At 38.4% G+C, this 26,705-nt stretch overlaps 1 protein-coding gene across 5 annotated transcripts in view; it reads left to right on the top strand.

The window, feature by feature from the left end:
- Nucleotides 1-26,705, top strand: part of CMSS1 (cms1 ribosomal small subunit homolog) — a 393,286-nt gene extending 366,581 nt beyond the window's left edge. For all 5 annotated transcript variants that reach the window (XM_059921299.1, XM_059921303.1, XM_059921302.1 and 2 more), the window contains exons 3-10: nt 7,720-7,791; nt 9,869-9,998; nt 13,391-13,450; nt 15,002-15,104; nt 18,624-18,684; nt 19,139-19,226; nt 24,132-24,220; nt 26,409-26,705. In XM_059921299.1, the coding sequence (XP_059777282.1) occupies nt 7,720-7,791; nt 9,869-9,998; nt 13,391-13,450; nt 15,002-15,104; nt 18,624-18,684; nt 19,139-19,226; nt 24,132-24,220; nt 26,409-26,492 (687 nt within the window). In that variant the 3' untranslated portion in view covers nt 26,493-26,705. The remainder of the gene's footprint in view (nt 1-7,719; nt 7,792-9,868; nt 9,999-13,390; nt 13,451-15,001; nt 15,105-18,623; nt 18,685-19,138; nt 19,227-24,131; nt 24,221-26,408) is intronic.

Here is a 26,705-nt window from a genome sequence, read left to right as displayed (position 1 = left end):
ATTTGCAAAATCAGTACACTCCCCTCAGATGCTTCAGCATGCATATTATTTTTAAAAGCTCAATATTTACTTTAAAGTTCTTTTTTTTTTCCTTGTAAGGTAAAGTTAACATACAATAAAATACACAAATGTCAAACGTACCATTCAATGAGTTTTGACAAATTCATATAACTCTGTAACACAAACCCCTACAGGATACAGAACATACCATCACCCCAGAATGCTTTCATGCCACCTCCCTGTTAATCACCATTCCAAACTCCTTGCCCCTGAGGCAACCATTGTTCTGATGTTTTTTCCCCCAAAATTTGTTTTGCTTTTTCTAGGATTTCATGTAAATGAAATCATACAGGGTATGCTCTTTTGTTCGAGGCTTCTTTTATTCAGCACAATATTATTTAGATTCATCCATGTTGATGACAGTGGTTCTTTTTGTTTGTCTTTGTTTTTTGTTTGGTTTTGCTGAGTATATTAGTCTGCTAGGGCTGCCATAACAAAGTAGCACAGACTGGGTGGTATAAACATCAGCAATTTATTTCTCACGGTTCTGGAGGCTGGAAGTCTAAAATCAGGGTGTTGTCAGGTTTAGTTTCTCCTGATGCTTTTCTCCTTGGTTTGTAGATGGTTGCCTTCTCACTGTGTCCTTGTATGGTCTTTCTCTGTGCGTGCACATTCCTAGTGTCTCTTCCTCCTCATATAAGGACACCAGTCCTATTGGATCAGGACCCCATCCTTATGACCTCATTTAACCTTAATTACCTCTTCAAAGGCCCTATCTCCAAATATAGTCACACTGGGGGTTAGGGCTTCAGCATATGAATTATGGGGAACACAATTCAATCCATAACACTAAGTGATATTCAACTAGATGAATATATCATAGTTTATTTATCCATTCTTCTGTTGATGGATACCTGTGGCTATTTCCTGTTAGGGTCTATTCTGAATAAATCTACAATCAACAATCATATACAAGCCTTTTTGTTAGCGTATATTTTTATTTCTCTTGAGTAAACACATAGGAATAGAATTGCTGAATCATGTTTAGTTTTATAAAAACTGCTAGACTTTTTTCAAAAATGATTATGCCTTTTTTCCACTCCCAATATCAGTGTATGAGAGTTTTGCTTGCTTTGTATTTTTGTCAACTTTTGGAGTTAATCTGTCTTTTAGTTTTAGACATTTCGGTGAGTGTGTATTGAATAACTTTTGGCCAAACCCAAAAGGCAGTTCTAAGTTGTTTTTATTTTTACAATGAACATGCTTGTTTTTGTTATAAAATGACAATTTACATTTTTTTATTTTTACCAAAGTAATAATCAAACACTATTAAACGTTTTTAGTGGAAAAGCAGCAGTCCCCTTCCCTACTCTTATCTAGGTTTTTCCTCAGGGGCAACCACCATCAGTCTTTAGCTGTTTTTCTTACTTGCTATCTTATATTTTATACTGCAGTTTCTTGACTTACCACTTTCTGACATTATCTTCCCGAGGTAGCATAGGAGGACATAGTCCTCTCACCTATGCCCTATTCCCTCTCCAACTGCTACTTCCTCTGCCAATACAATGTTACATTTTGGTTAAAACAGTTGTCACTCTTTCATTATTATGACCATGGAAACACTGTTCAGTGCTGAGAAAAAGAGAAGCTATAATCATCCCTCCTTTCTTATACAACTCTTTATTTTTATGGTATTAATAATTACCTCATTTCTTCACTTGCCTAGCTTGCTGTGTTCCTACTGTTAATTGCTCCTGTATGTTCCAACATCTCTTCCACATGCCCATGGACAATATTTTCCATATGCTCAAATAGATCAGTTATTGTTCTTTCCTACAGATCTCCACACTTTTATTCCACTCTGAATTGGTTATTCTCTAGGCCTGCTGAACAACTGAGACTTCTCTTTACTGCCCCTTCAGTAGTCTCCCAGATTGGTCTCCCTACTTACTGAATCCTATGTCATCCTCTTTCTTGATTTAGCCCTTGATTGTGCTGGAATAGAGCCTTGAGTATCTGTGGGTAGGAAGTAAATTTTTTGAGATCTTAAATATCTGAGAATGTTTACTGAAATCTGAAAATATTCCTCTTAGGTTGATTGATAATTTTGCTGGGTTTAAAAATCTAATTTGCAAATAAATTTTCCCCATAATTTTGAAGGCTTTGTTCTACTGAGTTCAAGCATTGATTACTGCTGTTGCAAGGTCTGCCACCATTCTTTTCTTTGACCTTTTGTATTTTGTATGTTACTGTTTTTCTTTTCATAAGTTTTTAGAATCTTTTGTTTATCCAGGATGTTCTGCAATTTCACAGTGATTTTCCTTAGCGTGGTTATTTTTCTTATCCATTGTACTGTATACTTAATGGGCTTTCAATTTGGAGTTTCATGTTCTAGAAATTTTCCTTCAGTTCTGGAAAGGTTTTCATACATTATTTTTTTTTATTACTTCTTTCCCACCATTTTATGTGACTCTTACTTTCTATAATACCTTTTATTGGCATATTGATTCTCTTGGGCTGATTCTCTAATTTTCTTACCATTTTTTTCTTATCATTTTTTCATCTTTCTGGGAGATTTTTTCTACTTTATCTTCAAGACTTCCTCCTACATTTTTATTCCAACTTTTTTTAATTTTAATTTTAATTTTTTTAATTTTTTACTGCATTGGGTCTTCGTTGGTGCGCACAGGCTTTCTCTAGTTGTGGCAAGTGGGGGCTACTCTTCATTGCAGTGCACAGGCTTCTCATTGCAGTGGCTTCTCTTGTTGTGGAGCACAGGATCTAGGCATGCAGGCTTCAGTAGTTGCAGCATGTGGGCTCAGTAGTTGCGGCACGTGGGCCCTAGAGTGTGCAGGCTTCAGTAGTTGCAGTGTGCAGGCTCAGTAGTTGTGGCTCATGGGCTTAGTTGCTCTGCAGCATGTGGGATTTTCCCTGACCAGGGATCGAACCCATGTCCTCTGCATTGGCAGGCAGATTCTTAACCACTGTGCCACCAAGGAAGTCCCCCAACTTTCTTATTTGTTTTAAGGTTTAAATGTTTTTTGATTTTTTTCCCCTTTTTTATAGCATCCTTGTTTTATAGCCTCTTGTTTCATGGCTGAAAATTCTTCCCTCATCTCTCTGAGAATATTAATTGTAATTGTTCTGAAGTACAGTCTCTGTTTCCTCAGGGTTCTATTTTCTTTTTTTTTGTTTATTTGCTATGATGTTGGAGACTTTCCTTAGATGTCTCATGAACCTTAGCTGTCTATTCATATTAAAGACAGACACACTAAAAAGTTAATGGAAAACTTTTGTGCATAAGTGGGGCTTGTTAATTAGTGGACCTCTTGGTAGGGTGATATGATAACAAAGCTGGACATTTACTATGGAACCCCCAAATGTCACACTCTCGTGGCATTTCTCTTAGGCCATTTTATTTTTCCAGAGAAGAATTCAGTAGTGTTCTGCCTACACTATATAAGCCTCTCTTGAAATATCCTGAAACAGGGACAGGAAAAGGAAATGAGCCTCAACCTCTACCCTGCCTCCCTTATGCTAGACTTCTTGGTCTTCTTATTCTCTCCAGAGCATAAATCTCCAGTCTTCTGTTAGGAAGAACAAGATGAGAGGAAGCAGTAATGGGATAGTTGCTTGGCTGCCTGGGCAGAAGATATAGCCAGGTGGGTGTAGGAGGGAAGCTAATCATTTTAAACGTAAAGTTTCAACCAGTCTCTTTCTTTCAAACCCTTTCCCCTCTGTAGTACCTTGTGCCACCCACTGCTGAACCTTTTCAGAGTCCAACAGGTGAAACAGACACACTTATTGTTAGCTTCTGCCTCTCTAGAAACCCAGGTGCTAGATGTCTCTCTCCCTATGCTAAATAGCTTCCATCCAGTTTCAACCCTTTCCATTTTCCAAAAAGTTGTTGAAATCTCTCCACTACTGTTGTCCTTTCTCCTGGTTTCTTGGTCCTTATAGACTTATATCTTTTTCAGTTTCCTTTATTTTCAATTTTTTTGGGGTTTTTAAAAAAGTATTTATTTATTTATTTGTTTGTGCTGGGTCTTAGTTGCAGCAGGTGGACTCCTTATTTGCGGCTCGTGGGCTCCTTAGTAGAGACATGCGAACTGTTAGTTGCAGCATGCATGTGAGATCTAGTTCCCCAACCAGGGATCGAACCCGGGCCCCCTGCATTGGGAGCGTGGAGTCTTAACCACTGCACCACCAGGGAAGTCCCTCCTTTATTTTCATTTTAGTAGCATTTTGAAAATGATTTGCCATGGTTAAAACCAGAAGACTCATTCTTTTTTTTTTTTTAATCAGTCATCAATTTTATACACATCAGTGTATACATGTCAATCCCAATCGCCCAATTCAGCACCCCACCATCCCCACCCCACCGCGGTTTTCCCCCCTTGGTGTCCATACGTTTGTTCTCTACATCTGTGTCTCAACTTCTGCCCTGCGAACCGGTTCATCTGTACCATTTTTCTAGGTTCCACATACATGCATTAATATACGATATTTGTTTTTCTCTTTCTGACTTACTTCACTCTGTATGACAGTTTCTAGATCCATCCATGTCTCAACAAATGACTCAATTTCGTTCCTTTTTATGGCTGAGTAATATTCCATTGTATATATGTACCACAACTTCTTTATCCATTCGTCTGTCGATGGGCATTTAGGTTGCTTCCATGACCTGGCTATTGTAAATAGTGCTGCAGTGAACATTGGGGTGCATGTGTCTTTTTGAATTACGGTTTTCTCTGGGTATATGCCCAGTAGTGGGATTGCTGGGTCATATGGTAATTCTATTTTTAGTTTTTTAAGGAACCTCCATATTGTTCTCCATAGTGGCTGTATCAATTTACATTCCCACCAACAGTGCAAGAAGGTTCCCTTTTCTCCACACCCTCTCCAGCATTTGTTGTTTGTAGATTTTCTGATGATGCCCATTCTAACTGGTGTGAGGTGATACCTCATTGTAGTTTTGATTTGCATTTCTCTAATAATTAGTGATGTTGAGCATCTTTTCATGTGCTTCTTGGCCATCTGTATGTCTTCTTTGGAGAAATGTCTATTTACGTCTTCTGCTCATTTTTGGATTGGGTTGTTTGTTTCTTTAATATTGAGCTGAATGAGCTGTTTATATATTTTGGAGATTAATCCTTTGTCCGTTGATTCGTTTGCAAATATTTTCTCCCATTCTGAGGGTTGTCTTTTCGTCTTGTTTATGGTTTCCTTTGCTGTGCAAAAGCTTTGAAGTTTTATTAGGTCCCATTTGTTTATTTTTGTTTTTATTTCCATTACTCTAGGAGGTGGATCAAAAAAGATCTTGCTGTGATTTATGTCAAAGAGTGTTCTTCCTATGTTTTCCTCTGAGTTTTATAGTGTGTGGTCTTACATTTAGGTCTCGAATCCATTTTGAGTTTATTTTTGTGTATGGTGTTAGGGGACTCATTCTTAAAGGATATAATTTTTGACACTTTAAGGAATTGAAAACATGCCCCAATTAATTGCTTCACTGAAAGCTTAATAAGTTTTTTTTGGTATATTTTTGGGCAAGTGTGATTCTTCTAAATCTTTAACTTCATACTCAGGGTACATATTTAAAAATCACTGCATAAAGAAATGACATTACTTATTAACTGCCAAAGTCAGATACTGTTGGAATCAGTTTCTAGAAATGGTTAGTTGGCCTACCCTGAGTCTTCCTCATCTTACCTAGTCTCTCTGAGGGTAAACATCAGCATTTGTAAGGCAGCTGGCAAAGTTTAGGAATTTTCAATACTATGGGCTTTGTATTTCTTCATAAAGTAGTCTCACTTCTATGGAAATTGACCCCATAAACTTGCGTCTTCATTAGCACCCTACTGCAACCAGCTAAAGTGGCTGCTCCCAGAAAACAAATATCATACTGCATTCCCTTTAAGATGATGTAAGAATTTGAACCTAGCATGTAAACCTGTTACAGGATCTTGACAAAAGCAGTTGTCAGGCATGTTTCTTTTTTCCTTTGCATGATTCAGAATTGTGTTTTTATTTTTTCTTCCAGAATTGGAGAGTCCATATCCTTATAACTGAGCTCATTTCCACATTTAATTTGTGTCATGTTTAATTGGCTTTGTAAACCTGGCATAAATACAAACCCTGCACATTGAACATACTCTTAGAGAGCACCCCCATTTGCTAAATAAGAAAATGAAACAGGTTCTACATCTGCTTCCCCAAAACCTTCATAATGGGGACAAGATACTGAAGTATGCCTTGAGAGATCTAGGGAGATACTAATTGTATCCAGGCCTTTGCCATAGCAGCATGAGCTGATGTTGGCTTGATCTGTAATTGGATTCTTATGACTGTCTGGCAGCTTCTGTGACATATTAGTGGCCTTGGCCCAGTTTCTAATTGGCATCAAATTAGCGTGTATCTGCATCCACAAGACAGCTTAACTTCTAAATAAGAGAGATCCTAATATCTATTTTCTTTAGCTATGATGCAATAGTACTTTGCAGGTTTTTTCTTTTAACTGAGAAGCAGCTGAAATTTCAAGATTCCCATATTACTTTAATCCTGAGCCTTTTGAATCTACTTCTCTGTAACTGAAACAGAGTCTAGAAACTGCTGGTCCTGGCCCCATGTCTTGAAGAAATTACATAGCATTATATCTCTCTGGATTCAGGCCATAGGCATTCTTAATCTGCAGGCTATCTGGAAACTTTAATAGAAAGCTTCATCTGTAATCATTTTAAACAGAGCCAGTAGAGACAAGATTGCTTTAGTTAGTAGTTTACCAGCTTAAACTGAGTACTCTCTAGTTGGAATGGAAACTTAATCAAGAAAAAACTCAGAATAAGTTTTCACTTATATTTTATGTCTTACTTGGCAACTTGTTTGAAAATGTTGCATAAAAGATCTAATACAGGAAACATTTTATATAACTGCTTATGATTAATAAATATGGAATCTGAAGCATTCTATTTTATAAATCAAGGTCTTAGTCCAAATTTCCTGTTTTTCTACACTAAAAAAACCCAAAACAAACCCTTAGGGTAAAAATAGCACTAAACTATATAGGGTACTCCAGGGGTCAAGGCAACAGGCAAAATCAATTACTCAGGATGCCATGGTGTTGAGGCTTTTGTCAGACCATAAGCAGAAACATTCATTTTGTAGTCACTATAGATAAGACATTTGGTGCAGCTGGTTTTATAAAAATATAAGTAAATATATCCTACTTCATATTTTCTGTGCCTCTTGAGAAGAGGAAAGGAATGGATAACAAAATGATAAATCAGTGACTTGGACATACAGACTCACACATTGCTAGTTCCTGGAAACACCAGTCATTCTAGTCAAAGGCTTCTTTACTACATCTTAATTTTAATCACATCTCTTTCTGCCTGTATTTTCCAAACCTAGCCACTGTCTTCCATCTTTAATACCCTGTACCACCACCTCAAACACATATATACACTTACTCACACATTTTGACCTTTGTTCAAAGATTTTCCAGTTTTGAGTCATCTGCACTTTCTCACTTTTACAAATTCTCTCAGCTCAGCCCCTGCATAATAGCCTTCAGTGGATTTTCCAACATTTCTTTGTCCATATTACCAAGATACTGTGAGGAATACATGCATGACAGTAGATATTGATACTTTGGGATTCATACCATTAGTTGACACCTCATCATGCTAAGATGAAAGTTTTCTCATTTACATTTCTTTATAGCCTAAAGAATGTTTCTTGATACAACCAAAGGAAACAAATGAAGATGCCACCAAGACCAGGAAGAGGAAAAAGGTAATATTAATAATTTTTTACAATGGTACGGCCCCACGTGGTTTCTATCGCATTGTTTTATAGTGTACTTTGATGAGGCAATTATTGTAATCCCCACTTTAGATACGCAAAAATTGTAAAATTCATTGAGGTTTGGTGACTTTCCTAAGGTCACTAGTAATAAGTGTTTCTGTTGCAGCTAAAAATAAATTCTTCTATTTCCTATTTCAGTCTTGTGGATTACCAAACATCTTTGTTACCCACCCTGTGTTTTCACTGTGGTTAGAAGTCGGACAGGGGTTTTTAATTCTAGAAGGGGCCCAGAGCTATCCTGCCCTCTGGCCCCTCTGACTGTCCAAGAAAAGAAATTCACCAACCTTCTTTTCTTACCCATTTAATTTTTTAAAAACCTTATGTCTTAAAGTATTAATAAAAAGAAAGTAATAAGCAGATGAAAGTCGTGTAAGTATAAGGCATTTCTGACTCTAATTTCGAACCATAATTTAAAGCAAAAGGCCCCCCTTGCATTTTAAGACTTGCCTATGAACATATGGAAAACTCTGTTGCTCCTATACAAACTTTCTTATGGCTCAGCCTTGAAGAAAGTGTGGTTAGCTTTTTTTTTAATAAATTTATTTTATTTATTTATTTATTTTTGGCTGCGTTGGGTGTTCGTTGCTGTGCGCGGGCTTTCAAGCACGAGCTCTAGGCACGTGGGCTTTAGTATTTGTGGCACGTGGGCTCTAGAGCGCAGGCTCAGTAGTTGTGGCTCACTGGCTTAGTTGCTCCACGGCCTGTGGGATCTTCGCGGACCAGGGTTCGAACCTGTGTCCCCTGCATTGGCAGGCGGATTCTTAACCACTGCACCACCAGGGAAACCCGAAAGTGTGGTTAGCTTTGACCTTCCTCCACAGTTGTGAAAACAGCAGTGTAATTCTCTCCCTGCCAAGAAGGGTCTACTGCTGTAGTTAGCAGAGGAAATGCTATTGGGATTAGAGGAAAGAAGATGGACTCAGACCAATTACTTAACAGCAAGCTTTTAGAAAACTGAGAGTGTGTGTGCATATGTTTTCCTTGCCTGCACATGGCCAAATAGGAAGATGGGAAAGGCCAAATTGGCTGAGTTTTGGCAAGTCCTTAAAGAAACGACTGTAACTTCTCTCTGATAGTTTGTACACTAATGGCCTTCAGGAGTGTTAAGGTCTTGGGGTTCAAGGTCAGAACTCCAGCTAGCTAGTTTAGCCTTGGCTGAGGTCATGCTAAAATGTGCCCACGGATGACGTGTTCTTTTAAAGTTAATTCATTTGACAGAACTTTGACCGTTCTTGGCAGTGGTATAAAAAGGAAGATAGTATGGAAGGAGGGGGGGAAAGCAGGGGTAGGAGGCAAGGAAGGGCTCTTTCTGGATTTTTGGTGAAATACTAGGAAGAAATAAGAAGGGAAGTTTATGATGAAAGTTAAATGAACAATTGTGCATTCCTAGTACATTGCAGGTATTCAGTACATGCTACACAAATAAGTCAAATCAAAATAGATGTTGTAAAGTATTTCCTGTTCTGCTTTCCATAGGGCCAATTCAAGATGTCTCTCCCAAGACTTGAGAATTGAGGGTCTCAAGTGCCCCTATTTAGTGTCCTCCTTTGCTGAGATTAGTCCTGCAACTCTTACTTTAACCCCAGAAATCCAAACTGAAACTCAGTGCCTTAAGAACCAGGTTACACAAGAAATTCTCAAAATTCTACTCTCCCAGGAAAACACATTTTCTGAGGCTTAAAAAAGGAAGTTTCCACAAGCAACAAGATTTATTGACTTTTAACAGAAAATAGTACCCTATTATAGACTCCTGCAAAATTTTTGGTTCTCCTAGCAGAGACCAAGAGTTACAAGGAGTCTTTTAGATCATCCATTCATTTTTCAAAGCAGTAGTTATGTCCAAGAAGTATCTTTTAAGTTTTCTCGAGTGTGTTTATTAGAACTCCCATTCACACTTGGCTATCACCAGAACCTACTTACAGTTTAAATGCCAGAGGAATCAACCTATCCTAAGCCAAACGCCATCCTAAAATCTGTCTTCCCATTTTTACTTCTTTCTCACCAGAAGAAAATCACTGATATTCTTGCAAAATCAGAGCCAAAACCAGGGACACCTGAAGACCTACAGAAGCTGATGAAGGACTATTATAGCAGCAATCGCTCAGTGATTGAATTAGAAGAACTAACCCTACCAGGTACAGCCAGGCTTCCTTGTTGTTATTCCTTTTAATTAATATATTTCCACGTGCTAGTACTCCTTTCCTCAACCTAATAGTTTTAACTGTTGGATGATTTCTTCATTCAGATGCTAACTGGTATTTGTTCAACCTAATAGAAAGATTTGTAATTTTTATTCAAAAGGTATTGGGTGTGCATTTTTTTGGACAGGTTCTTCAATGAATAAGAATCTTTAATGAGGATAGAAGTTAAATAAAAAAACAATAAAGCACACATTCAAAAGTATAGATAGATAATTAATTTACTCATCCTTTATAGATAAGAACTTTAGCTTTAATAGCATCTTAGTTTTCTTGTTGCCCTTATCATGGATATCTAGTCATGGTTTTGCTTTTAGGGTAGTATTTTGGGTCCCAGTCAAGACTTTTTTCAAGTAAACCATCTAAAGATAGGGACAAAATTCTGCATTTTTAGCAAGGCTGACACCTCACCCTGTGTGATTCTTAAGCCTACTATCATTTGAGATCTACTGCCTTAGAGGATTTATAATTAAGTTAAAAGATACTGGAAAATTATTTTAAAAACCGATTTTAATTAATTTCAATATAATGATATAACCTGTAACTCTTTTGCACAGAGATTGAAGAAAAGATGTCGTAAAATCAAACCGCAGAAGGTTTGGGCACCACTGCTTCAGATGAGCTCTCTATATATAGACTACTAGAGATATCTAACACTGCTTTTGGAAAAAGTCAAGGGTAGCTTGATTTCCTTTTTGCATTACAACTTTATGCTTTCTAGAGGCTTGAGAAGCTGAAAAACAGCCCGTACCCTGAATTTTTATAATTCTTTTATAAAATGATGTGTGTGTGTGTGTGTGTGTTTTAAATGCACATTGGGTTGGAGACCTCAGTACCCCTGTCTGTTCCTTTTCCAAAAGGAATACTCTTTAGGGAATTGAAGGAACTCATTTCCACATGAGCGCGTTCTGGGGTTTTCTACTTACTGAGATCAGAAAGCCCAGCAGCAGTTAGAGACCACTCTTCTCAGCGCAGCAGTTAGAGACCACTCTTCTCAGCACAGCAGTTCCTCAGGAGGAGAGCTAGGTCCTGGCTCTTCTATCCTCAGGAACCAGCTATTATAACAAAGCCTCTTCAATGTTTAACTGAAGTTTGATTTTACTGACTCAGTGGTCAATTTTCCCTTCTAGTTCTTTGTTAGAGTTTACCTTCATCTGAAGAAGGACTTGTAAGATAATGGGGCCACTGCTACTCTGTAACCTCATGGAACATTGTAATTTGCTAGAATTGTAGAGAGTCAAAAGTCAGAAGAAAAAACCTTTAAGGAGTCATTTGAGTTCCATAGTGAGTTTACATTATATTATATCATCATTAGAGTGCAGTAATATAGTTGGGCAAGAATGTGTGGTCATGGTTGGCTGAGGGGAAAATGTTTAAAATATGTTAAAAATACTGCTATAGCCAAAAGGAACAGGTTTTCATTTTCAGTTAAGAAATTAGGCCATTCTGAGCCACAGTGAACAAAGGCATCATAGGAAGGTTTTAGAGAAAACGCCCATCACTACACTGTCAGGACCAAGGACACAGAGGAGGTCTCTGGTATTTGAGAGGCGGGACACGCCATGGGCTATCTGGAACAGTCTCAGGAAGGGGCATAAATACAAGATGGATATAAGTAATAAAATATTGTTCCTATTTAGTTTGCTGAGTGTCTAACTTGGTTGTGGTTTGAAGTTGTTTGTGTCTGTAGGGCAGCAACATGTCTTTTCAATTAATACTGTGCATGTACATTGTTAATGTCATACACATGGGAACTTAATTAGAGTTTTGAGGCAGGAATCACTTAGAGCTAAGTCAGCTGTCCTCCTGAGAGCTGCAGTGTGGTTTAGATCAGTGCTAAATGCCTGTAAGCTAGCCGCAGCTGAATCACCCAGGAACTTAAAAAGCAAATTCCCAGGCCCAGCCCCAAGGAATTCTGACTCACTGAGCAAGGGGGAGTCCATTCCAGGAATCTGTATTTTTTGTAAAATTCTCCAGGTGAGTCTGGTCATATCCAGACTTGGGAGATTACAGTTTTAAAGACCATCAAAGGCTCTACAACGGTATAGGGGGCAACATCTTTGAAGTTAGTTACTCACATATTGTGAGTTATATATGCTGGGGCACAGCGTAAGTTTCATTTAATTTAGTAATAGTTTACTCCCTAACACTCTGCTATGTTTATAGACAGACTTTTTCTGCTATAATGAATTAGGATGCTAAACATGATGTTGCTTTTTTATACATCTTAGGTACAGAGTTAATAATACTACATAATTGCTAGACCATGATCATTGTTGGTTGAGCAAGGCTCCTATGTTTTATTGTAGCCCGTTCCATTCTTTCATGGTGTTGTTGTGCTGTGTTATGTTAATGTTGTATTTTGATGCATTATTCCCGCTTTTCCCCATCCACACTCCAAATTCCTTTCTCCATAGGCATGATGTGTTACTATACATTTTTAAATATGTATACGTTCTTGTAAAATATATCATATTGTTGCATGTGGATACATTTTACAATTTATTTAAATGATGTGCTGAACCTCTCATTCTGTTTCTTTCCTCACTTAACACTTTTTCAAGATACCTGTATAGCTTTAAGTACATCTACTTCATTGCTTCTAAAATGCTACATAGTATTCCACTGATTTCATCGACCACATATTGCTCATCCATTTTCTCCTATATGGACCTTTAGGTTGCTTCTAGTTCCCCAGTATTACAAATAATGCTAGTATGAATATACTTCAGTATGTCTCTTTACAGACTGCACAAGAATTTCTTTCCATTATTTACTCAGGAATGTAATCCTGGGGTCATAGGGTATATACACCTTAATTTTACTACCATCCAGGATAGCGATACCACTTTACACCTCCACCTACAGTTCACAAAGAGTTTCCATCATCCTACATTCTCAGCAACACTTGGTATTATACATCTTTCTAACAGTTGCCATTCTAAAGTGTGTGCAAAGTGTTATCTCATTTTGTATTAATTTGCATTTCTATGGTGATGAGTTTGAGCATCTCCACATAGATTTGTTAGCTATTTCAGCTTTGCCTTTGTATATTGCCTATTCCGTGGATTTGAAAATAAAGATGCTTCATTAGTCCGTTGAATGATACAAGCTTCTATTTCACTACTCTAAGAAATGATGGACAGTTAAAAGTTCACTTATTGTTGCTGCTGCTGTTGTTTTAAATGCTAGACAACTTTAAAATATATGAGTCCCCAATTCATTAATGTTGTACAACCTGTTCAAGAATACACTATTCACATGTAATCTATTTTGAGTATGTGTGTGTTTGCAAAATCCTCTACAAAGCATGTTTCTCATATTTCTAGACCTCTGCTTCCTCAAGGCCAATGATTTGACTCACAGTCTTTCATCATATCTAAAAGAAAGTAAGTAAACTCATTTTTTAAAAAATTATTCATCAAGTTTCATTATTTCCATTAAAACATTAGGCCTATCTCTTTAAAATAAAAACTTTTAAAACTTCATTTAAAATCAAGTTTCCATCTTAAATGGATTTTAAATGAAGGTTTTTTAGGTCCATCTTGATATTAATTTTTATTTATTTAAATTTATTCTTGTTTTTCTCTGGTATTGGGGATTTGGGTTTTGGTCTTGTTTTTCTTTTACAACACATTAGAAGTATTGCTCCTGGAATCCAGAGAATTCTCAGTGTTCTAGTTGCAGGTACCCCATCAATTTGCTATTTGACTTGGCACAAGTCACTGAGGACTCCTCCAGGACTCTATTTTGTTATCTGAAAGACAAGGAAGTTGGACTATGTGATCTTGAACCCATCTCGGAGGTTCTGAAATTCTGTTCCCATGTTCAGAATTCAGACCATGGCTATTGCACAGACAATCTAATTTGATCTTTTTGATTGAATGTAGGCAGTAATAACTAGATTATTCATGCTAGGTAGTCATTTATTGTGACCAACAATGAAATAGTTTAGACATGGCGATTTAACATTCTTTTTTAAAATTCTAACCAATTCTGATGACACTCAGCTTGAGTTCATAAACCTTTCTTAGCCTCAAATTCAGCAAATGTAAATGTAGGTAATAATGGAATCAATCTCAATGGATTATGAGAACTAAAAAAGTTATGTAAAGTGCTTAGCACAGTGTCAGTGTTTAATAAACGTTTGCTATTTTAATATTTCCATTTTATATCTTATGCTGAGTGTCCCTTTAAAATGTAGCATTATTTATTTATGTATGTATTTATTTATTTATTTTTGGCTGCGTTGGGTCTTTGCTGCTGCGCTCAGGCTTTCTCTAGCTGCGGCGAGCGGGGGCTACTCTTCGTTGCGGTGCGCGGGCTTCTCATTGTGATGGCTTCTCTTTGTTGCGGAGCACGGGCTCTAGACACGTGGGCTTCCATAGTTGTGGCACGTGAGCTCAGTAGTTGTGGCTCGCGGGCTCTAGAGCACAGGCTCAGTAGTTGTGGCTCACAGGCTTAGTTGCTCCACGGCATGTGGGATCTTCCCAGACCAGGGCTTGAACCTGTGTCCCCTGCATTGGCAGGTGGATTCTTAACCACTGTACCACCAGGGAGGTCCCTAAAATGTAGCATTTTTAAATCAGTTCTTTTCCCGTTTAGTCAACACTGTCTTTAAGCATCAAACATAAATTAAAATATAGAAAATGTATTATTACAACCATTTTAAATTTTCCTTTTCTTTTTTTTTTTTTTTGTACAAACTTAGTCCTAAAGCTGGTCACATTTAGCTACTTGGCATATTATATGTTTTGTGGTGTAAGTTAATGATATTTCATTTTAGTTTAATATCTAGGATAACCAGAGAATAGAATCTAAACAGTGCTCATATTTTATTTTACTTAAGCAATAACAAAGAAGTAATTGGGGGATATTCAACTTTGGAGGCCTTATTTTGCTATATTTAGGGTAATATTTTTCTCATGGTCTTTTTTCAGTCTGCCCTAAGTGGGTGAAACTTCGGAAAAACCACAGTGAGAACAAATCGGTCCTGATGCTGATTATCTGTGGCTCTGCCATCCGAGCCCTGGAGCTCATTAGGTTGGAAGCTTCACCTGTTCCATTTCGTAGCTGTTTTCTGAGTAACTGATATGTGCCGAGCTGACAAGTTCTATATGCTGGAGAGCAGCAGTGAACAAAATATACAGAGTCCCCTCTCTCATGGAACCTACTTTCCAGTAAGGGAGGCAGACAATAAACAAATAAATATGCATTATAATGTCAAGTAGTGATAAGTTATGTAGGAAAAAAATAAAGCATGGCAAATGGATAGAAAAAGATGGGGGCTACTTTTAAAAGGGTAGTCACAGAAAGCCTCTTAGGAGATAGACCTATGAGCAGAGACTTGAACAAAGTGAATGAGAACGCCAAGCAGATATCTGGAAGAAAAGTGTTCCAGGCAGAGGGGACAGTAGGTACAAAAGGCCCTGACATGGGGTGCCATTGGAGGATTTTGAGCAGAGTAGTCACATGATCTGAATAATCATTCTAAAGGATCACTTTGGCTGCTGTGTGGAGAACACGCAAGGGTAAAGCAGGGAGATCATAAAAGCAATAACCAGTTGGAGAAATAAATGAAAGAAAAGATCTAATTTAAAATAGTAACAAGAAAAAATAGAACACCAAGGAAAAAACTAGCCAAAATTTAGATGAAGAAAATATTACATAAGGGATGCAGAAGATCTTAAACAGAAAGGAGTACCATATTGTTGAATAGGAAGATTCAATGTAAAGATGTCTGTTTTACCTAGAATAATCTACAAATTTCACAGATTCCCAATGAAACTCCTATAGAATTGTTTTTTAAACTAGGTAAACTAGTTCTATGTTCATATGAGAAAATACAGAAGAAAAAATAGCTGGCGAAATTCTAAAAAAGAATGCTAGTGAGGATTCTATGCCTATAATGCCTATAATGGCACATGTTTCTCAAGTATCTATCAGATTGTTTTTTTAAAGAAAACATATTACAAAGTCTCAATAATTAAAAGAGTGTGGAACTGGCACACGTGTGACAGACAGATCAGAACAGTGGAACAGAACTGAAAGTTCAGAAATAGACCCATATGCATATGAAAGTACAGGATATGGTAAAAGTGAAAAATCAGTATGGAAAGATGGATTATTTATTACTTGGTATTGGAACAACTGGGTAGCCATCTAAAAAAAATTAAGCTGGGTTCCATATCTCACTCCTTATACTGAGATAAATGCCAAGTGGACCAAAAATTTATATGTAAAAACTATGTTTTAAAGACAGTCGGTGCTTTACTAAGTGCCTTCACATACCTTTTCATTTACTGTAGCTTTTGTAGAATAAACCAAAAGGCTTCCACTGGATCTGTAGTAACGTTCAGCTTTCAGAGAAGAGACGTCAGAGTAAAATGGGATTTCCTGGGACCCACCCTCTCCCAGGGCCAAGCTCTGCACTAGGCTTTGACCGGAGACAAAACAGGAAAATCCAAGTCCTAAAGAAAAAGGAACTTGATCAAATAGATCAATGTGCAAAGTAGACTCTCAGTAGTTATTTAGTATCTATTTTTCTAAATGAGCTAATCTGACCATGAATTTAGAAAAGTAGTTTTTTAAGCTTTGTTAATAGTCCTTCAGATCCTTTCTGCTAGGCACACACGTTAAATTGTATCACACACCCTTTCAGTAAAAGGAAAGTGTTTCTTTTAACTATTTCTGCTCCAAACATAATTGATCTTCAAGACTCCAACTGCTTCTGGACAGCCATACTTGCTGGTTCTGAAATCATAAGAGTTCACATTGACATTTCAGTGTTTTAAAGACTACCACCACAGAACTCATTTCAGATTCAAACACTAATGGCAAAGAAGATGGCCTGGAGGTGGCCTCTTAAAAACAAGTTGTCACATTGATTTGAGTTTTTACCATACATAAATGCCTTTCTGATGGGCATAGAAGCACTAAGTTGTCATACTTCATTTGCCAATTCTCAGTGTTTCTTTATGTCTTCAGTAATATTATGATCCATTTCAAGGTTAGGTGATTTGCAGAAGGTGATTTCTGAGCAGGCATAACAAACCCTATTCATAAAGGCTAATACTGAATAATTGTAACTTTTGTAAGAATATCTGTTCTCTTGAGAACCATGAGTTATGTTAAATATGTCCCCTAAATTGTCTTCTTAGTTAACCTCGCCATGGAGAAAGGTCATGTGTAAGTACAGACTCAAGTGCAACAGAACGTGTGTAGCATGAGTCACTATTTTGTAAATTCATTTATTCCTACTGGTCAGTAATATTTCTCAAGTATATTAATGATATATAAAGGAAAGTAATATTCTGAGCAGTATTCCCATATTCTATTCCCAAACATCAACTAGAAGATTGTTCTTTTATACCCATTTTATACCCATTTATACCCAAAGCATTTCCACATGTAAAATTTTACAGATCAGCTCACTCTGCAAAGTCCATAAAAGTAGGGGGGCTGCTCTGAATGAAAGACATAAGCCCTCCTGCTCCTCCCTGCTAGCTTACCCCTGTCCCCTCAGGGCTGCCACACACAGACCTCCATACATGCCCTTGGGCTCTGTAGAGCACGGGCTGACATCACTGCTAAGATATCTCTCACGAACAAATTTTTTATGAGAACTATACTGCAGAGTTTGAAGATAAATTCTCTGCCAGGGACCTAAAATACAGAACTTTTGTATTACAGGTGTTAAAAAACAAAATTCAACCAAGTAAATTTGAAGATCACATTGGCTTAACTCAACGATTCGTGAGTCAGGCAGCACCCAGCCAGCAACTAGAAGGGCACTTCGAGGGGTTGTGCAAAATGAAAGTTTTTAATAGGAAAAAGGGTGGAGGGACTTCCCTGGCAGTCCAGTGGTTAAGACTCTGTGCTCCCAATGCAGGGGGCACGGGTTTGATCCCTGGTCGGGAACTAAGATCCCACTTGCTGCACGGCACAGCCAGAAAAAAAGGAAAAAGGGTGGAGCAATGGAGCCATTAACAAAAGAAAAGAAAGACTACTTTTTAGGTGGGGGGTGCAGAAATGGCAAGGGTTTTATCTTCCTCTCTGGTATGGAAAGAGCCCACAGGACAGATTACCTTACTGGTGCTTGGCCAGAGATTGCAGACTGGTTGATTAAGATTACGTTTCTCAGAAAAGTTGAAACTGCAATTAGATGAAGTATTAAATCTGGGTTTCGGTATCATGGGCCTTTAGCATGAGTGACACCATTTTGGGACTGTGGTTTTCATTTTAACACAAGTGAAGGGCAAATCCACATGTTTCAATAATCAAGGAAACCTAAGTAAAGTTAACCGTGTGCCTGAGACTTAGAAGCCAACCCAGATGCATGCCTGATTAAAGGCCACCCCACTTTCATTCCAGAGATGGACTAACCTGAAAATCAGAATATTGTGTGTGCGTATCTATCCACATACATATGTACATATAGACACACATAAATGTGCATATTATTTTGAATAAATATGATGTAATACTTAAGATGTAATAAGTGGTCCACATGGCCCTGAATGAGTGATTTTTCTTCTGCGTAAATCTATTGCTTTTCATCAGGTCAATGACCGCATTCAGAGGAGACAGCAAAGTCATGAAATTATTCGCAAAACACATAAAGGTAAGCAAGGGCCTGTGGTTCCTAGTGGGGAGTGGAAGTGATCCTTAAGGGCCACTTCCAGACCTCAGTTGTTTCACTTCAGCCTCTTTTCCGTATCTCCTTAGCAAGTGTGTTCTTCGGTGCCTTCCTTTTATAACATACTGAACGACCGTTCCGATTTTCTTTGCGTTCCCCGCCTTTGCTCCCACAATAGTCACTACTCCTCTGTGCTCTGAGGTTTCCATACAGAAGCTGAGGTTTGAGCCCTGGACTCTTTGGAGACTTAACCAGTTTTCCAGGGAGATGCTCTTCTGTCTTGATGTTAACCTTCTTTGCCCTGGAAGTTGACCCTAAACAAGAGTAGCCCCATTTGCTTTTTTACTTTCTTAGCTTTTAGATTAAATGCTCTAAATTTGACTATGATTGAACTTTCCAATGACTCTTCTTTTCTTTGTTCTCTTCCATTTTGGAATAGGTCCAGGAACAGGTAAAATTGCTGGAGAAGCGTGTGGTACACCTGGGTGTGGGAACTCCAGGGAGGATTAAAGAACTCATTAAACAAGGTATGAAAAGACGTAGTGACACTCCTACTCAGAGCTGAGTGTTTGTGAGATTGGGAAACCACATGTGTGATGTAGTGAAACCAGACCTCTGTGTTAATTCAGGAGTTCGAAACTTAGCCTTTAGTCTCTAAAGCCAGCCAGCAGGTGTAGTACAATAGGGAATGATAAGGACTGTGGCAATCTGTGGTACCTATGCCCATCTAAATACATTCAAATTCCAGTTGCTTTAAGCAGGTTAGTGGGTCCACAATCTATTCCACCAGTTTGCAGCCTCTGGAATTTGTATAGCTGAATGTGTTGAATATTTCCCTCTCACTTAATTGAGTCTTGGCTCCCCAAGACTCCCATTCCAATTGAGGGCTGGTTTAGAAGATATGTTGAAACAAAAATGCAGTTTCTATGGATGAAATACAAGCATTCTAGAACAGTTCTCGCGAACGTGTTTCTCTTTTAGTGCTTTACCCAGAAAGTATTCCAGACAGCCTCCACAGGTGGGTTTTTATAGTTTGTTGATTTTCTCAAAGCCAGTAGCCTAAAAACCTGCTGACCTGCTGATGATCTTAGTACATGTTCTACCTGCCAGACAGATTAAAGATTTCTTTTAAATACTCATTTCCAAAATACTTGTTTAACAACTTTATTTTATAACTGCCTGGAGCTACTCCTGGATTTTTACATATCTAATAGTAATGTGTTCATCAATATAGTATCTCAGTATAGAGATGGTCATTTGCAAGGAAGCAAACAAGAGCTAAAAATACTAGTGTTTCTCTCCAGATGAAAACCTTGGGTAAGTGAACCCACTATATGCAGAGGTCTGTGCAATTACAAGGAAGTAGCAAACTTGGTGGCCCCAGGCAAGGAAGGGAAACAAATATTTTTTGAGTTCCTACTTGTACTCAGTGCTGTGCTGAGTAGAAGTACTCATAGCATCCTTGCAGGCTGGCATTCTTATTTCTTATGAGAGAAAACTGAAGCTTGGCGGGTCACGTAGCCCCTCCCAAGATCTCTCATTCTAGGCCTTCCCGGTTCCAGGGCCTTTCCCCCTCAAGGAGCTCCTGATCCAGTTGAAGAGATAAATGTGCATAGGATGAGGCTGACAACATGAGGCAGTAAATGCCAAGGTCCAAACAAGCACTTCTAAGTCCTGTAGGAGTTGAAATGAGGGAGCGGTTGTTATGGTGGCTGAATCTGCAGGGAAGGCTTTACAGAGGAAAGGATCTTTAACTGATCTTTGAAGTATGGGTAGGATTAAAATAGGATCTTCGAAGTGTGGAGATGTGAGAAGAGCACTCAGGAATGGGACAACAGCTGAATCAACAGCAGGCAGGCAGATACATGGGGTATATCCAAAGGAGACAATAAGTAGTCAATACGTGTTGAGGTTAAGAGCCCCTGTTGCAGACTCAAATCTATGGATGCAAATCCCAGGTCCAGCAGCTTACCAGCTCTGTGACTTGGCAAGTTTCTTAACCTTTCTAAAACTGTTTCTTTATCTGAATGACAGAGATAGTAACAGCACCTACCTCAAAGGATTGTTATGCCAATAAAAAGCTAAACACAGTGAGTGTTACACCTTAAGAACTCAACAAATACTAGTTATTACTTTTACTAAAGAGACCACTTTTCTTGGTTGGAGACTTCGTGGGCTGTGGTAGCCTGTGCTTCAGTTGGAAAGAAAGTCCGATTTTGGAGGCAGGCCCTTGCACGGTGATTGGCTGGATTTTTGTCCTGTGGCCCTAGGAGGGTGTTGAAAGCGAAGGAGCAGATGAGAGGTGCTCATAGTTGATCTGTGAGACGCGGAGGTGGGAGAGATCGGCTGGGCAGCTGGAGAGGCCAGGGATGCGCCCTCCCTCTCCCACAGCTCTGAGCCAAAGACTCACCTCTCCCCTTCCTGGATTCCACATGTTTTGTATGTGTCTCCAGGTCCCCCAGGCAACAGGGCCACTCTTCTCCATATTTAATATTTAAAAGAGAGAGAGAGTGAGAAAACGAAGTTGTCCAGATTGTTGAAATTATATGTCTACAGAGTTGTGAAAACTCACCATGAAAGCTTATTTCATCTAAGGAGTGGAAAAATCATTTAAGGAGCTGTTGATTTGTTTATAATACTAATGAAAATAACTCTTCTGATTCTGATTGGATGAATGGCTTAATATTCATTGACTACAGATGTTAGGCTACATACAAAGTGTTTAAAGAGAACAATTCCAGCACTCCAAAAACTGAAAGTCTAACAAAGCAAGACAAATGGCACGTAACTCATTTTATGTAGCTGTTTATGACTTAAGATGTTTATATATATGATATATTAAGGAGGGTTTCCAAACATCAAAAGATATTCCATAACATTGGGATCAGTACACTTACAGACAGAATTGTATTGTTTTATTTAATAAGGAAAGGGATTTTCTAATTATAAGAGCCTTTGTAAAATGCAAAAAGGTACAGAAAAGAAAATAAGTCACTTTAGAGGTAATGTCTTGTTAGTTAATATTAAATATATTTCCTTTCAGTCTTTTTTCTATGCATTTATCTATATTTTTTTATAAATGGAGATCATACTGCATATCATAACTTTATAACCTGTCTTCTCTACTTAATATATCTCATGAGAACTTTGCTTGTCATGAAATAGTTTTAATCTTTCATTTTTAATGGCTGCATAATATTCTATTGAGTCTTTTTCCAGTTTTGTTGAGATATAATTGACATATAACATTGTATTGGCCAAGGTGTACAACATGATTTGGTATATGTGATGTGTAAAATGATTACTACAGTACGTTTAGTTAACATCAGTCACTTCATATCGTTACAATTTTTTTTCTTGTCATGAGAACTTTTAGGATCTACTGTCTTAGCAGCTTTCACATATACAGTACAGTATTGTTAACTATACTCACCATGCTGTACTTTACATCCCCAGCACTTATCTTATAACTGAAAGTTTTTACCTTTTGACCACCTTCATCTATTTCTCCCACCTCTTACCTCTGGCACCCAGCACCAATCTATTCTCTGTACCTATGAGTTCATTTTTGTTTTTTGGTTTTTTTTAGATTCCACATATATGGAAGATCATACAGTATTTGTCTTTATCTGACTTATTTCACTTAGTATAATGCTGTCAAGGTCCCTCCATGTTGTCACAAGTGGCAGGATTTTCTTCTTTTTTATGGCTGAATAATACTGCTCTGTGTGTGTGTGTGTGTGTGTGTGTGTGTGTGTGTGACATATTCTTTATCCATTCATTTGTCAATGGACACTTAGGTTGTTTCCAAATCTTGGCTTTTGGAATTAGTGTAGCAGTGAACATGGGAGATGCAGATATCTTTTCAAGACAGTGATTTCATTTCCTTTGGATATATACCCAGAAGTGGAGTTGCTGGGTCATAGGGTAGTTGTATTTTTAATTTTTAGAGAAACCTCTATACTGTTTTCCATAATGACTGCACAAATTTACAATCCCACCAGCAGTACACAAGTTCCTTTTTCTCCACATCCTTGCCTGTACTTGTTATCTCCTGTCTTTTTGGTAACAGTCATTCTAACAGGTATGAGGTGATAGCTCATTGTGGTTTTGATTTGTGTTTCCCTGATGATTAGTGATGTTGAGCTCCTTTTCATGTACTTATTGGCCATTTGGATGTCTCCTTTGGAAAAACTGTATATTCAGTTCCTCCACCCATTTTTAAATCAAATCATTTGGTTTTTTTCCCTTGAGTTGTACGAGTTCTTTATATATTTTGGATATTGACCCCAAGTTATATTGGTGTTTAGCAATTCTATTATGGTAGGATATTTGGGTTGTTTCTAATTTGTTTTGCTATTATAAGTAATACACAGTGATCATCTTTATAAGTAACTATGCTTAAGTTTCTGGTGTTTTATTGGGATATGCCAGAGAAGGAGAATTATTTTATCAAACAGTAAGCATTTTAAAGCTCCTATTATATAATGTCCAGTTGCCTTCCAGAGAGGCTGTACCTGTTTGCTGTCCCATCAGCAGTCAATTATTTTTAAGGGAACACTGTCAACCCATTGTCTTTCTTAATTTCCGTCACTTTTAATTTACAGAGAGAGTTTTAAATAAGAGCCATCGTAGTTATAAGAAGCATGAAAAAGTCTTTAGGGCAGAGGGGAAATTATTGAAATAACCAGTATTGAGGGGAAGTGCTGCAGGATAAAGGAAGGCTTCATTATGTTTCCAGGTGTGATAGCTTGGGGCAGTGGGCAGAACGTGTGGAGTGGGAAAAACTAACTGCCCAACTCTGAGACCCCTGAGGAACAGACAATCCCTGAGGTCCCCTCCAGCCCCACCCTCCATAATTGTCTCTAGATAGACAGGAAGACAGCAGGAATGAGTCCTTAAGTGGTTTACCAGTCTCCTCAAAGGATAGCAGGCTTTGAATAGAGCCCATTCATCTTAACTTTCTTTTTTGCCTGAAATTAACCTCCCAACCCTGTCCTCATCCTTCTGCCAACTCACCTCTTCAGAGTCATGCAGACTCTGTTGGACTCAACTCCTCTGAAGGGTCACTATCCCAAATTGCAGGATATGTCTTATCAAATCCCTGTCAGGAATGACACTTTACCCTCTGGGGCTTCATGAAATGGAGGCTTGGGATTGATTCTTTGCCAGAACTTGAGCATTTCACGAGCTTAGCAAGAGCAGCTTCCCTTCTTCCCTGAGAATCAGCGATAAGATTGTAAGGAGAGTAAGTCTCTGAGTGCTGCATTTGTTTTCCATCAGACAGGGACAGCACTTAATGTGCAGAGATTAGTTGCTGGGGGAGAAAAGAGCAAATGAGGCAAAAAAGCAACCAGAGGAATAAAAAATCATTTTAATAAGCTTATGTCATAAGTTCTTTAATGTAGCAACTCTCTCCCTGTCTCTTTCAGGTGGCCTTAATTTGAACCCCTTAAAGTTTCTGGTTTTTGACTGGAATTGGAGAGATCAGAAGTTGAGAAGGATGATGGACATTCCCGAGGTACCATGTAACTAGCAATCCAGCAATTGCCTTTAATCTTTTTTTTTTTTTTTTTTTTCAATCTGAACTTGAGTTCAAACACAGCAGTAAAGTCTTTGACATGGGGAACCAGCACATTCTGGCCTTTGAAATGATTTCTTTTAACTCTGAAGTAACTACAATTATAGAAGCCATCTAACCCCTTACATATAACTGTATCCTTTCCATGTGTTTTATAGGAATCAGCTTTTTTTCTTCATTAAATGACCAGTGTCCTCTGCCCCACTGGGGACCACATCTATACTGCATCTTTGAGAAACAGGAAGATCTAGAGGACTTGGCATATTTCCCTGTGCCTTGTTTTAGAGACACAATCATCTTTGCCTTTTCATCCTTATAAATGCACTTGGAGGTGGGGGAGCACAAACTTGCCTCATAACCTACGTCTCCACATACCCAAAAACCCACTTACTTAAATTAGAGGGCTATTTTGGTTTTGGGGAGTGGGGAAATTTTTTTGATGTCTCAATGGATTAAAACCGACTGAATACTGAATAGCAACAGCATTAGCTCATTATATATTTATGAAAGTAATCCATTATCATCATAATGTGAAAAATTGAGGGACTTCCCTGGTGGCACAGTGGTTGAGAATCTGCCTGCCAGTGCAGGGGACACAGGTTTGAGTCCTGGTCCGGGAAGATCCCACATGCCGCGGAGCAACTAAGCCCGTGCGCCACAACTACTGAGCCTGCGCTCTCAAGCCCGTGCACCACAACTACTGAAGCCTGTGCGCTCTAGGGCCCGCGTGCTGCAACTACTGAGCCCGCATGCTGCAACTATGGAAGCCTGCGCGCCTAGAGCCCGTTCTCCACAACAAGAGAAGCCACTGCAATGAGAAGGCTGCACACCACAACGAGGAGTAGCCCCCGCTCACCGCAACTGGAGAAAGCCCACATGCAGCAACAAGGACCCAACGCAGCCAAAAATAGATTTTAAAAAATAATTAAAATTTTTAAAAAAAGAAAGAAAAATTGATTTGCCACCCATCATGTTATCATGTGACTAATCTTTCAATCTAGCCTGATGCTTAGAAGTAGCTATTGGAGAGAATAGGGTTGTGCAGTAATAAACACGGCTGCCAGTCACCAACCAGAAATAAATCACGGCAGTAACTATCAAAGAAGCTTGCAATCATTCCTCCAAACATGTTGAATGAATTAATTTACTATATAAAACTATATCCTCAGAATGACCAAACCTGATTATAATTGACTGCCGAGTTAAGCTAAAAACCATTTTCTCAGTTCCCTGCACACACACATACACACACACACATACACATACACAGTCTTCTGAACTGACTGTTTTTGTTTTTGTTTTTTAATAAATTTATTTATTTTTGGCTGCATTGGGTCTTTGTTGCTGCCCGCGGGCTTTCTCTAGTTGCGGCGAGCAGGGACTACTCTTTGTTGCGGTGCATGAGCTTCTCATTGCGGTGGCTTCTTTTGTTGTAGAGCATGGGCTCTAGGTGCACGGGCTTCAGTAGCTGTGGCTCGCGGGTTCTAGAGTGCAGGCTCAATAGTTGTGGCGCATGGGCCCAGTGGCTCCGCGGCATGTGGGATATTCCCGGACCAGGGCTCAAACCCATGTCCCCGGCATTGGCAGGCGGATTCTTAACCACTGCGCCACCAGGGAAGTCCCCTGACTGGTTTTTTAAAACTAGTTTAACCAACTTGATGTCAGGCACGTGAGGTCATATTTGATTATTTCAGTTATAATGTTAAACCTGAGTAAACCATCACTAGTTTTCTAATTATAATAATGAGGGAGAAATAGTATTCAAAAAAACCGTTTTAACCCATACTTATTTTTATTGTGATTATGTCATTATTAACAGTTATCCTGCATTAAAATATTGTATATAGTCTATAGGCACACTTTGGATATCTTGAAAAAGATTTTTCTATGAGATTTTATGTTGAATGTTGTACAAACAAAAGGACATCTTAATGAAATTGATGTCTTACATAGTACCGCTTCCTTTACTTACGTAAATATTTCAACTCTGAATAAAATGCAGGTTTTGCTCTTCCTGATTCTGGCCATAACAGCTGCATAAATACCAGGGACTCCAGATGGTTGAATTTATTCACCAAGACCATCTTTTCTTGATTTTAACCTTTTTTTTTTCTTTTCTCTCACTTAGATAAGAAAGGAGGTTTTTGAAATTCTGGAAATGGGAGTCCTCAGCCTATGCAAGTCAGAATCTTTGAAGCTAGGCCTTTTCTAAGTCTGGGTCCTAATGAAAATTCCTGTTTTCATGGTGGGATTTGCATGTCTCTGGCCCATTGCAAGCAGTTGGTAAATATCAGCTATTGTTTTATTAAGTTGATTGTATCACCAGATGGATCACTGGGAATCTTAGGTGGGGATTCTTTTACAAAAATGAATCTGTCCTTTGCCAACTCCCTTGTATAATAAAGTATCACTGGCTTGTGTGTGA

The sequence above is a fragment of the Balaenoptera ricei genome, chromosome 4 (genome assembly GCF_028023285.1).
Source record: "Balaenoptera ricei isolate mBalRic1 chromosome 4, mBalRic1.hap2, whole genome shotgun sequence".
Taxonomy (NCBI): Eukaryota; Metazoa; Chordata; class Mammalia; order Artiodactyla; family Balaenopteridae; genus Balaenoptera; species Balaenoptera ricei.
Note: the sequence above shows the minus strand (reverse complement) of the source record. Positions and strands in the feature narration are given on the sequence as shown.